The sequence below is a fragment of the Gymnodraco acuticeps genome, unplaced genomic scaffold (assembly GCF_902827175.1).
Source record: "Gymnodraco acuticeps unplaced genomic scaffold, fGymAcu1.1, whole genome shotgun sequence".
NCBI classification, from domain to species: Eukaryota; Metazoa; Chordata; class Actinopteri; order Perciformes; family Bathydraconidae; genus Gymnodraco; species Gymnodraco acuticeps.
In genome coordinates, this window is record NW_022990214.1 from 572,370 (window position 1) to 586,195 (window position 13,826).

Sequence of the window (13,826 nt, forward strand, 5' to 3'; positions counted from 1 at the left end):
GGAAATGCAACAGAGGACAAAGACTAAATAAAAAAATAGCTGAAATTAACACTAGTTGGAGTTTAACTTTTGACTGCGCGTTTACCTGACAGGGAAGTCCACCATGTCGTTGATCTTGTCCCTCCAGATGAAGCTCCTGAAGGAGAAGCGTTTGAGCTGGATGATCAGGATGTTGGGCAGACGCCACAGCAGCAGCTGCTTGGAGGCCTCTCGGTGCTGCTGGCACTTTGGACAGTACCTGCAGAACAGACAGAGTGTGGATATTAATCACTGCTCTACATCGCCCTGCTCCCCAGGAAAATACAAGCACTACAGTGAGGTGATGGAATATTACAAGACGTCAGTTTCAAAAAGAAAATGAAGGCACTCTGACTTGTGGAAACCAGGAGGTAAAGGCCTTCACTGAATGCCCCTTTAACAGATTTAGTATGCATGTTTTTGTATGCTAATGCATGCTGAGTTCCTTTCTAAAGTAAACGCAGATAAGATTATGTCGTTTAAAATATCGAGGTCATTTTGGAGGACTTTTGTCATGAATTTCTGTATTATTTTATAGAGAGTAGCTGTGTCCAAAACATGATCAAATGCTCCTGAAATGAATATACAAATATTGTGTTAATGCAACCTTGGGAGGCAACAAGAAAGAAAGTTCTTGCATTCTTTGAGTTTGAAATCCCAGAATAAAGATCCCTACCATGCCTCCTCTGGAGCCAGCACCTCTGGCCTGGTGAAGAGGTTGAGGCACTGCTCCAGGGTGAAGTGTCCCGCTCTGGCCGTCTCACTCAGAGAGCCGGGGTCCTCGTCGTACTCCAGCTCCTTAGAGCTCACCAGCACGTACTCCTTCAGACGCTCGTTGTTTTTCCACACCAGCTCCAGGGTGGCGTCTTCAGGGAGGTCTGCAAGAAGGTCCTCTGCGAAGGGGGCGTGGATAAAAACCTTTGTTTTACAGCTTTCATTGAATACAAGCTTATGTTACATAAAGAACAAGAACCCACTACATATTAGTGTAGTGCACCAGAAACTACGGTCTTAAAACATTACTATAGAGTAACTGTAATTCCGCAAATCACGACAAAAACATACATGAGAATAGGATTACTAAGAATCCAACTGAATATCAGTACTTAAGGACATTTTGGGTGTACCTCTTTCATCCAGCCTCTGTTCCTTGTTGTTGTAGTCCAGCACAGTGATGTAGAACTGACTGGCGTGACCCGATGCTGATTCACTTGGCTGCTGATAGCCTGTTACTGCAGCTGTAAACAAATGACAAGATTGAGGACTAAAGGGATGTAGACAGCAAATGATCATAGAAATATTTAAACAAATATCTGAACAACGTAACCCATTGGCAAGGCAAGTTTATTTATATAGCATCTTTCATCACAAGGCAATTTCAAGTGCTTTACAAAAATGAAAGACATTAAGAAAATGGCATTTAAAAACCAGATATTGTATCAAAGCATTTTTGATTACAACATTGATCATAACAAAATAAATGATCAGATTCTCAGATTGCCAATGTTCCTTGACTGAATAATCTGTACCGAGAGCCTGACAATATCTGGGCCTAACCAAATGTAAGCTTTAAATAGTCATATTTCAACATTTATTCAACATGTCTAATTCAAGGTTTTTGTTTGCAATATCAATATCCTGTAAAAAGCAAACATTCTACGTTGCTTGGTTCAATTCATAAGCTTTGAATGACTCGGCGGAGATTGACAGCCACCGTTTTTTTTCCAATATTTGCAACACTTGTGGATACTTGTTTTTTTATATACCCACTCTTGGAAAATAAATAACCAGCAAGATTCAACATGCAATTTATGATTTTGGTGGTGTGTTATAGTACAGTGTTTTGTAGTGGGGGCCCCGACCCCCCGGGGGGGCCGCCAGGGGGGTCACGCAAAGTTTGAGGGAAAGGGGAATTATTATTATTTATTTTAATTTTTTTATTAATAACTGCATATCTATCAATCTATGTGTCCTTTGATGCCAATCTTTTAATATGTTTTACTTATTCATATATATATATTTTTTTTTTTTTAAATCACACGACCGCCCTTCAAGCCAATCAGAATCGAGCTGCCGCTACTGAGAGTGAAACTGAGTATCTGCTCAGCTTTTGGAGCAAGTGAGAGCTAGTGAATATTTCGCTCTGCAGCTGGATGAGAGCACGGATGTAGCAAATATTGTTGTTTATATATATGAAGATAAATATGTTTATTGTTAATATTACTGTTGAATATTATATATAATATTATTAAGGCATAAGCAGCTTTAAAAAATGCTAAAAATATAATGTTAATTGTTCATATTACTGTTCAAAATTATATAATATTATAAAGACAGAAATCACTTTAAAAATATGTTTACTGTTGATATTACTGTTTAATATTGTGTTAAGAATGTTTATAACAGAAGACACAATGAATGGCAAACAAAATATAAATACAACATTTTTTAGAAGAATAACTGATTATTAATTATTAATACAAATATATATTAAGAAAATGTATTAAGCTGTATGATTAATTTGTCATATTTTCCATCATAATGTACTCATAATAAATAATAAAAAATGCAACAGGGAGGTCCCCGCCAGAGGATAATGCTATATGGGGGTCCTTGGCATGGCAAAGTTTGGAACCCCTGTTATAGTACACAACATAAACTTGAGTACTCCCTAATCCCAGCTATGATCCATAGAGGTGAATAACTTAATGTGACAGGAACAAAACACTGCTTGGGGTTCTGAGTTAATGTTGAACTTTATTATTACCTTCCGGGCGCACTGCTTTCTCACAAGACGTCTCTTTCTCTGCAAGATGGTCCAGAGAGCAGCAGGAAGCAGAGGAGATCGGCTCAGAGAATGCTGAGTCTGCAATCCGTGTGGTGGAGAGGGAGTTCTGGGAGGAGGACAGGGAGTCCCCGGAGAGGAACGCTGAGGCCTGAGCGGACTCTGCTTGGGCCTCAGGCAGCAGGGGGGGGCTCTCCAGATCCTGATCAGCTGCTCCTACACTGCTGCCACCCACAGCCTCATCCCCGGACCCAGGGCCCTCAGGAGAGCCTGCTGGCATTGGGGGGAGGTCAGTACGCGACTGGGGTGTTTCGGGGGATGTCCTGTCTGACTGGAAAGGAGGCTGGAACACGTTGACGGAAAACCTGCACAGAGAAGATCAACATTAACTGACAGCGGACTGCATTTATAAAGTGGGTGATTCCTTGCAGAGATCTTTAAATGACAGGGACAATGATACTTATGAATCCCTGTTGAATATATACGAGTACTTGTGTTATTTTGTAATCTAAAAAGTAGTGTACCTGGTGTAGCCCTCCAGCAGTTGGGTGAGGCGGGCGTAGGAGAGGCGGGACTCTGGCACGCTGATCAGGAAGGGCAGGCCCACGTTCTCTGTGTTGGGGCGACACAGACCCTTGTGATGGAGCCAGTGGGTCTTCTGACAATCTCTAGAACAAAGTTAAAATGTAGAAAAGATTTGTAAAAATTGGCAGATGCCTCAGTCTACATGTGTACAATTATTTCTACCCTAACAAATCTTATTCTTACGATCTTGACATGTAATCGAGTGGTGCAGGAATGAGTCACCACTTCAAGTTCCCTTGTCCCAAAGTCAAACGTTTTTTGTATGTGTTTTTAGTTCGATGCTTGAAATAAGATCTGTGGTTAACACAAGCTGAAGAGATTTCCACTTTTGTTTCTTATAATAAAAGCTTTTGTGTTTTCAAATAAAAATGGCAGTTGCCAACGAGTGAATGAGACTATCATCACGCTGAACATTAGCCACCTTTAGCTCAGCAGTGGTGATGCGCAGCCATGCAACACTGATGTCGTTTCTTTATAGCCTAACTTAGCGTTTTACTTTTGCCGATAGCATTTACACTTTAAAAATCATAAAATATGTGAATATGTGGAGATTGTCCCGCTAAACAAAATGTGTAAGTATAATTAACGTGTTTTCCAAATATCTTTCTTTCTGCAATATTCCAAAATCCAATGGAAAAATCGTATTGACTATTGTCGAGGGAGCCCTTGTGACGCTAACTTCCGGGTCATCCTTCAAAGATACGTCATCACTGCACCATTCTATTTTGGGCAAGGCATCTGGTAGTAGAACTCACTGGTTGCAGTAGCCCACACGATAGCAGCGTGTGCAGCGCTTCAGCTTGTCGTCATCACACACCGGAGGCTTCAAGCAGGCGGCACACTTAGAGATGGGAATATTAGGGACCTGGAGTCTCTGTAGGGAAAACACATGGCAAAGGAAAAAAAACTCAATATCTTTTATCACCCACATTTAATACGCTTTAGGAAAAATCCGGTTTTAATTACCTGCTGCACTCGGAGCAGAACCACCCTCTCTTTGGCCATGTCTTTGGAGAGCACCTCAAAGCAGAACAGCATGTCGGAGGAGGACACCGTGTCCAGGGAGTGGGACCGCAGGAACATGCGCTGGAAGCGGTTCTTCCCCACCTGAGAGGACAACATAACGAGTACAGTTTTGTCCTTCAGCAGGCCGTCTGCAATTGCTCCATTTACAGTTGTTTTTTATTGGTGTTCCAAACCCACATAATGAGTACAGAAAACATGTGAAACTTAAGGGCAAAGTTAAACAAGTAATAGTATTGTAATTATTGTTTTTAACTGTATGTTTTCACTCATATGTATCTGTATTTTCTTTTGTGTGCCCTGTAGTAATATTATTTCTTAAATCGAAAAAACATTTGAAATAGAAATCATGTTAGAAATGTCAGGAAAAAATAACTGAATATTTGTTATATCACACCTCTGCCAGCCTGAGGTTCTCTGGTTTGACGCGGACATTCCTGGAAATGGATTCGAGGACTTCCGCCGTGCTGGAGTTCTCCTTACTCACACTCACCAAGAACTGAGACACAGATAAACATAAATAAACATTAGACAAAAGATACATCTTGTGAAAACATATAAAGGTATATGTGCTTAAGTGGAAAGTTATTTTATCTTACCTTGATGGGTTTCTTATGAGGTTCCTTAGCAAAGTAGAAAACTGAGAGCACCTTTTGTTTCTGGGGTAGGGGCACGGGCAGGTAAAGGAAAGGGTCAAAGGTTATGGACACCTGGAGAAAAAGAAGAGAGAAGTGAGGAATGGTGAAAGGAATGATTTATTTCAAAAACAAAGCAAACATTTGAAAGCATTTCCATATTAGGAAGAACATTTTGAAGAAGGTACCTTGGAGCACATGGGGCAGACCAGCTTGGATTTGAACTGGCCCTGGAAGAGGTCCACTATGAAGGAATCGTTTCTCATCTTGTGCCTCTGCCATGCCTCCTCTGCCACCACCTGCACCAATACATACATCACATCAGAATGACCTACAGCTTCACCATTTCAAAAGAGAAAGAACACTAATAACTCAGATACTTATTGATGCCTCTTAAATGAATTACAACTCAACCAATTATATGAGGCAGCGTTAGAAAAGGGAAACATAAGTGAAAAAAGGCATAGGAAACCCAGTCCATATCTGGTAACCTCTGTTTTCTCTCCTCAAGATTTCTGCTGAAAAACCTGACCTGTTACTTTAGTACCCTCAACCAAGAAATCCAAATGAAGTGGGTCTTAACAATCCTGCTCGAGGGAGTGTAGATGAGTTTCTGCATACCATGCACATGTTTGTTTATGTCCTCATGACATTTTATAAGAGAGGAGTAGGCCATTTATTCTCAGAAATTCAACACCTTGTCTTTTACCTTGGAAATATCCCTAAAGGTTTCAATAAAAGCGACATATCCCCTTTTGAGGATTATCATCGCCACAGGTGAAAAATGTCAAAGAGGAGAACCCCTCCCTCCATTGCTTTTCTTATAAACCTAAAACACCATCAGCTCAATTGAGAAAATCACTTCGCTTTCATTTTATTTTTATTTGCACAGATTTGACAGTATTTTCCCAGTCGTAACTTATTCTAAGCTTTTAAAAAAAGATAAAAGTATCACAAAAAACAAGAACATCAGAATTGACAAGAAGGAACAGTTAATATTTCAACAGAAAATTCCCCAAAAAGAACATTCTTCTATTTGTCATTATCCTGTGAAAAGTAAGGATTTTAGTGCTAGTGGCCATGCTTAAAGCTAAGTCACTTATCACAGCACGTTTACCACTCAAGACTTCTAAACCCCACCACCTCTAGATAGCTCATAGGTGAGAGAAACACCCACCTCATCCAGCCGCCCGTCAGAGTCCACCGTCTCTGTGTAAGGTTTGTTCTGGATGCGGTTCAAGTCTTCATGGAGCCCGTCCAGCAAGAACGCCATGAACTCCTGGGCGTCGTGCTGGGCGTAGCCTGTAAACTGACTGGCTTTACTGGCCACTATAGCCTGTACGGGACAAAGGAGGAGTGGGAATGAGGCGCATTAAAAGCACTGATCACGTTGCTCTTGCTACACTCGGCATGATGCGTTTCCTTTGAGAAGATTAGGTATAGTTCACATGGAACATCTCTGCTTGTGTACCTTGAGTTTGGAGGGTTGGAAGGCATGATGTGTTCCTTTCCAAAGGGCCCTGAGGAGCACAGCGAAACCAATGGCTAGCCGGCCTCCTGTCCCCAGAGGATTATTGCAGTTGATTTCTGACTCAAACCCTCGATCTACAGGAGTAACGAAAGAAGGCATGAGACACTGGGAGACATCACAGAGGTCCCTGGAGCTTAGACGTTTATGGATACAGACCGAAAGGACATCACAGTAACATTTCCTCAGAATGTATCCGTGTGGAGGAATGTGTAAAGTAAAGCGCTTTAGTTGAAGACCAAAGATAAAAGCTTTATTGGTTTTAAAACATTTTAAATGCAAAGGTTTAAATTCAAATGAAAGGTAGTTCTCTAAACTGATACCCACACAGTTCTAGTTAAATGTCATTTAAAAAAAGGATTGTATCTTTTGATTTTTTTTAGGTTAATACCTATGTTTTATTAATATATCTTTTTTCTTTACTAAAACAGGTTTACATCCTGTACTGTCATAAAAACACATTATTTTTCTCATATTGTTTTTCTCAAAATAGCGGTATTCATTCTAACCCGGCTTCTCATTTTGTATGTGGTTAAATCTTGATCAAATGAATATTAAATATATGTTTATAGATATATAGTTTAATCAGTTAATGTATCACCCCTACAGCATGCATTGTCACACTGACCTAGATTAAGCTGCAATTATTTTAAGTTTAAAATACTTGAACTGCAGAAAATACTGTGTATCTGGGATTTTCAGACAACTTGAGAAAATCCTCATTAAATGAGCAGCTCCTGTGGGCCACGTGGCACTGCTGTGGTTAGCAGAGGCAGTCAATACAATAAGAATGAATGAGGCCATGATTATCATAGCATTATCTGTTTATCTGTGTACCCAAGCCCTAAGAAAACAGACCATTTCTTATTTTTTAGCAACAGAATAAAGTAGTGTGCCTACTAAATTATGCCTTTAGGTCAATGTTAATAATCTTTTAAGAAGTTAAAGTAAGAATGTGCAGAAGAAAAAGAAGAAAAAAAAGAAAAGAAAAAAACATATTTAGTTCAAGTTAAATGTCCAATAAAAGATCAAATATATATATGTTTTCATAAACATAAGTAAAAGAAAACAATCCAAAAAAAAAATGTGTATAAAGATAAGAAATTAAAGTAAAAATGTACACATTGTAACGTAACCTGTGCTAACGAACAAATTAGACAGTATTCACCATGGAAGTAATCCCTGAGTTCTCTGCTGTTGGACAGGGATTGGATGACGCTGTTCATGAAGCAGGTGTTTCCGAGGTTGACCAATCCTGTAAAACCAGGCAGGCACACCTTCTTCTCCTCCTCTTCTTCATGGCGCTCGTTGCTGGCGGGAGTGGCGTGGGTCATGGGCTGCACCATGCAGGTGGGTTTAGGCTGTGTGAGAAAGATTAATACATACATTCTTCAAATTAAAAACATTGACTTGTCTTCTAAATAAGTCATTTCAAATATCTGATATTGCAATTAGGATCAGTGGCGTTTTCTCCTGGAGGCCAATGGAAGCTAGGCTTCCTCTGTTTTTTCGGATAGTAGTTATAATTTTAATAAATAAATAAAAACACTTCGTTTAGTTTCGGTAATTTTTCTGTGCTGTGTGTTGCTGCCGGCCCGTCTCTCCCCCATTCTCATTGAGTATTTTACAAAGAGTGAAACAGCGCCCCTCTAGATGTTATGGTGAAACAGTAGATTGCACTCACTGTTGCGAGAGGAGGCCAGCCGAAATTGGCTTCCCTTGGTGAAAAAAAAATGGAGGGATTGACCAATCAGATGAGGCTCACGTGATGCCCCTGCCGACCTGTGATTGGTCAGGGCCATGCCGAGGGAAGCCAGAGGCGGCTGGCTTCCCTTGCCTCACAATCCAATCAAATCGCATCAACTTAGTGTTGCAGTGACGCATCCTAAAACCCGGAAGTAAGCTCAGCTCGGTTTCCCTCGACAAAAAAGCAATGGGATTTCTCCATAGGATTTAGGAAAATAGCTCGAAATAAGGTCAGTGGAAAACGAACCTGTTAGATAAATGCACATTTTGTTCAGTCGGATAATATCCACATGTCTACCCTACTTTTATAATTTTCAAATCATAAATCTAATCGATAGAAGATAGATAGCGTCACTGCACCACTCTCACCGCCGTTAGAAAGTAGCAAGCAACTGAAGCAAGTGCAATTATGGAGGGTGGAGATTTGGAGTATTTAATAAAAAATAATTGTACTAAACTTCCGCTACAGCAGCAACAACAAATACAATCTGATGACAGGCCGATGCCCAAACTGGAGCGAATAGGACGTAAAACGTTAAAGCTCTCCTGATTTAGTCTGTGAATGAATGCTTATTCGAGTTTCGGCTGGAGAGTGCGTGCGGACCTGTCGGTTAGATAACAGGCGTGTGTAAGTCCTGCATCTGTATGATACAAATGTGTGTAAAATGATACCGGGCGCTGTAATCACTCATCTGGTTACGTTATTACATTGACCACCACACCCCCGACCCAAAAGAAAGGACGTATTATTGGCTTCCCCTAATTTTTTTCCCACGCCACGCTACTGATTAGGATAGGAATTGTAAAGGATTTGTCATCTTCCTGCTCACCGTGGTAACAGCTGGCTCTGGCTTGGAGATAGGGACATGCTCAGAGACGGAGCGGGGAGCCACGTTATCCAGACCGCCATCATCCATCCTGGACGAGGCTTTAGAGGGCTTGGGTTTCTCCTCCCCGACCCTGGAGGGCTCCTCCTTGGCGGCGTGGCTGTGCTGGCTGCTGCCCGGCTGACTCTTCTCCATGCAGGATGGGCTGGAGGGAACAGCGACCTTGGCTCCACCCACTGCACCTTGAACAGGAGAATGGAGCTTGTGGTTAGAAGCTAAAGGTCTGCACAAGAACAAGACACTGGACGGTGCTGGCCGTGAATAGCTGTAAACAGAGTTTGTAAAGCCTTTCATTAAGGCAGACTTAAAAAATAAAAAAATCCCATTGTGCAAAATCATTATTTTTGAGATAATAGAGGGTTCCTGCGGGTTTTACCAACTCAAATGTAAGACTTTTTAAGACCATTTTGAATAGAATTTAAAGGTCCCATGTCATGCTTTTCTGGTTATTACCCGTCCCCTTGTGTGTTATGAAGGTTTTTCTGCATGTAAACGGTTTGCAGAGTCACAAACCCTCAAAGTACACCCTGTAGCGAGTAAAACTCTAACACAGAAAAGACCTGTCTATGCTGCCCCAGAACGCCTCGTTGGAGATTTTTCTTTTTCCATTTGTTTGCTTCCTGGGTTCTGTGACGTGTGAACACCCAGATCAACAACAAATGACTGGATTGGCCCAAATGGACCAATCCGCGGAGCACCTCACACACCAGGATCCCTTGGCTAACTAACAGGGAGTCCCCATTGACTTGCATAGAGCTCCCTGAACGCTGGTAATAGACGAGCTGGGATGGCGGAGAAATGCTCTCCGCAGACCCATTCTCACAGCGTTATAAACCTTTTTCTTATTCAATATCAAGCCACACTTATTGTTTTTACTTCGGCTGTGAGTGTTTGTGTGTGCTCAGGATGAGTTTTGCTTGTTCTCGCTGTATCGCCAATCCGGAAGCCTGTCCGCTCCTCGTAGCGGCGCGCAGCAGCGAGCCTCGCAACGTCCCGACCAATCAGAGCACACTGGGCTCACAGGGAGGGGGGGGGCAGGAGCTCCAACAAGCCGTTTAGGACAGAGAGTGAATACTCATACTATACAGAGATGCTGTATGAGAAACCAATGTGAGTTTGGGCAATTTAAATCTATTCTAGTAGACCTCAACAATGGAAATATGATCAGTAGAAATGGCCATGACATAGGACCTTTAATACCTATTTCACGGCAAGAAAGTATGAAGGAAAATTACTATGAAAGAAGAAATACGTCCCATAATTATAAGTAAATGTATTCATGTTCAACATAAGAACAATGACTGAACATAACAGCATACAGAACTGTGTTAGCGTGTTAGACAAGTGTGTATGTGTGTGTGTGTGTGTGTGTGTGTGTGTGTGTGTGTGTGAGAGTGAGTGAGTGACAAGAGCTATATTCAGAGCTCTGCTGCCTTCATGCTGTTGTATGATTGGTGTTTAGCTACAGTATTTAGTGTCCACAGCACCTCCGCTTTTAGGGTTCACGTAGACTGCTGCATTAGCTAACGCTGCATTAGCAAAAACGAACGCTAATTTTGTTTGCAAAAGGTGCAGCGGGCATCAAACACGTTCCCCTCCACTGGTTTCAACCAAGCACTAAATCCGATGTTTTCCAACCAAATACGGTTGAACTTACACTTCCCCATATTTGTTTTAAAGGTCCCATGACATGGCCATTTCTACTGATCATAATTCCATTGTTGAGGTCTACTAGAATAGATTTACACTGTTACATTTTCCAAACTCACATTGGTTTCTCATACAGCATCTCTGTAAAGTATGTGTATTTATTCACTGAATTTCACTCTGTCCTAAACGGCTTGTTGGAGCTCCTGCTCCCCCCCCCCCCCCCCCCCTCCCCCCCTGTGAGCCCAGTGTGCTCTGATTGGTCATCTAGCTGCTGCGAGGAGCTGACAGTGTGAGCTGGCTTACTGGTGTGGTTTTCTGCTTGCTGCGAGACAGCGAGACATCGTGAATGGACACGGGAAGGGAGGGGTTGATGAGGGGGCTGCAGCAGCCCCATCTGCGAGGCTCCACTAGCACCCGCATTTCAATGGATGACAAGACAACCTTCTGGGCTGGTAGCTTAGTTGATAGGAAGAGATGATGTTTCCTACTGACCACTGTCTCCCTGACATCTCTGGTGACAGACTTGATACTGTAATCATAGTATCTGTCAAAGATGAGATAGACGTCACTCTCTGACAGGTATGAAATCAGCCGTGTTTTAACATCAATAATTCTACACATACTTGCTTTAATACAATTGTGTTTACATAGATTTTGAATAACCTGCTGACCTTTATGTACCAATTGACACTGCCTGTTTTATTATGTAGTATGAAGCAATTTGAAGAGTTATGTCCCGGAAAATTCCAAGGACTTTATTGGGAAGCAATTAGGATATTATGGACTTGTAAAACAAATGGAAATCTAATCCAATGGTCTCTCAAGGGCACCAAGCCGTGGGTGTCACAGTATGTAGGGCACATAAGGTTTCGCAGGATGAACTGGCCCCCGTATCCATTTACTAGCTACAGTTACAGGGTTCACATTCCTGTCATTGAGAGAGCAACGCTACAGCAGACATACATTTGCTCAATATTTAAATAGGGGTCACCTGTCTGTGAGGCAAACAAGTCTACGTCAAAATCAAAAAAGGAGTTGCCAAGGGGTATAAAAGGTATGTTGATTTTAAAATAATGTGTTTTCAAACGCATGGTTGTGATCGACATCGAGAGTGTAACAAGCATATTTATAATTAACACGTATATCATTTCACCACACATTAGGGGTGTAACGGTACACGTACCGAAATTATTCGGTACGGGCCCTTCGGTTCGGTACAGGTGTGTACCGAAGTGTACCGAACGAATATAACGTTAAACGTAAAAAATTGAGAACGTGAACAACTTTTTGAAAGTAATCTCAGGTGCTGCGTCGCAGCATTCAGAGTAATTTGCTCACATTGGGTTCAACGCGTCATAGAGCGAGCAAGTCATTTCATTGGACGAGAGGCATACTATGAGAGCTGGTCACAGGGATGCGTTCAAATGTAGTCAGTAATTTGAGGAACTGTCGAAATGGCGAACGCAGATAAAGTTGAGCTCGAAAATCCTCCAGCATCATTGAAGTCTCCGGTTTGGGAACATTTTGATTTCGCAGTTACGTACAAGGATGACGGACAAAGACAGGTGGACCGAACCAAAGCTGTTTGTCGGCATTGTTCAACTAACATTGGTTACGCGGCTGGCAATACATCAAACTTGCACACTCTTGAAAAGGCATCACCGAACGTGAATATCACCGGTACCAAAAGAAAAAAGACTGAAGTGCAAACCCAACTCCCGCTAGCATGTAAGCCTCCACCACTCGCAAAAAGATCAGACCGAGCCAAAGCTATTACAAACGCCAAATATCCTTATGTTGCCATGTTAGCAAAGCGCTACCTGGCTGTATCTGCTGCCACTGTCCCTAGAGAGGGTGTTCTCCACAGCAGGAGACATTGTTAGTGCCAGCAGATCTGCCATTTCAGCAAGCAATGTGGACAAGTTCATCTTTCTTTAAAAAAAACATGAAAATACAATGACAAGCAAGTCATTATGTCAAACTGGCTGCTTAGGTGCAGTACAGTACAGTTCAAATACAGATTATTTCAGTTCATCGAAATGCTGCACCTTAATGTTTATTTTATTATATTTTGTATTTATTTGAGTGAATACATTATTCACAGTTTAATAATAATTTAAAAAAAATATGTTATGTTTTGTGATAATTTTTTCTGCTGTACCGAAAACGTACCGAAACGAACCGTGACCTAAAAACCGAGGTACGTACCGAACCGAAATGTTTGTGAACCGTTACACCCCTACCACACATGCAACATCCTAGATCTATGACCGCATACTGCTAACGAGTAGAAGACTGGCAGCACACCTTGATTGGCGGGGGCCTCCAGACCCCCCCAGCGCTGGCTGTGCCTCTTCTTCAGGCTGATGTCCAGTCGGGACGGGGTGAAGGAGTAGCTGCACTGCTCGGGCTGGATCAGGTTCCTGAGGCACGGGGGGGGGGCAAATGTTGACAGGTCAGATTAAAAGACAAAGTGGCATGAGGCTACAGTCAAACACATCTGTTAGATCTGTTTTATCCACTACAGTCTGAGGTTTATATTATTAACCTTTATATAATGAATTAAATACATCAAAAAAAATTGGGACAGTATATCAACTAGCTTGTTTATTTCTTTTGAGTGGGAATAGACTTTCTTGTGATCTGATATTGTAAAAGCCTCAAGGTACTTCAGTACTAAGATGCAGGGCGAGTAATTACATATGGTCTCTACAATTTTAATTGGGCTGAGTATTTGAGGCAATAAAAAGGAAAACATTGGGACAACCTAAAATATGATCCCAGTTTAAGTCAGTTTATGCCATCCTATCTATATCATGTGTTTGACCTGATGCAGCACTTGTGCATTGCCACTGTTGAAGATGCTAACAAAGTTTCCCAGAAAAAAACACCAGATCTTGCCATTTTCTTGATTCAGTTCTTTGACATTGCTGTGCTCTTCAGACAACAGAGCACCTTTTCAGTAAAGC

At 41.7% G+C, this 13,826-nt stretch overlaps 1 protein-coding gene across 4 annotated transcripts in view; it reads right to left on the minus strand.

The window, feature by feature from the left end:
• The window catches only part of usp19 (ubiquitin specific peptidase 19), a gene marked incomplete at its 5' end in the record, with an annotated part of 35,842 nt that overhangs the window by 10,813 nt on the left and 11,203 nt on the right, over window positions 1–13,826 (minus strand). For 2 of the 4 annotated variants that reach the window (XM_034218441.1, XM_034218438.1), the window contains 15 exon segments: window positions 86–238; window positions 695–911; window positions 1,146–1,256; window positions 2,786–3,168; window positions 3,328–3,471; window positions 4,144–4,262; window positions 4,355–4,495; window positions 4,809–4,910; window positions 5,011–5,121; window positions 5,235–5,345; window positions 6,224–6,382; window positions 6,518–6,651; window positions 7,743–7,935; window positions 9,151–9,383; window positions 13,165–13,280. In XM_034218441.1, the coding sequence (XP_034074332.1) occupies window positions 86–238; window positions 695–911; window positions 1,146–1,256; window positions 2,786–3,168; window positions 3,328–3,471; window positions 4,144–4,262; window positions 4,355–4,495; window positions 4,809–4,910; window positions 5,011–5,121; window positions 5,235–5,345; window positions 6,224–6,382; window positions 6,518–6,651; window positions 7,743–7,935; window positions 9,151–9,383; window positions 13,165–13,280 (2,427 nt within the window). 4 annotated transcript variants of the gene reach the window in all.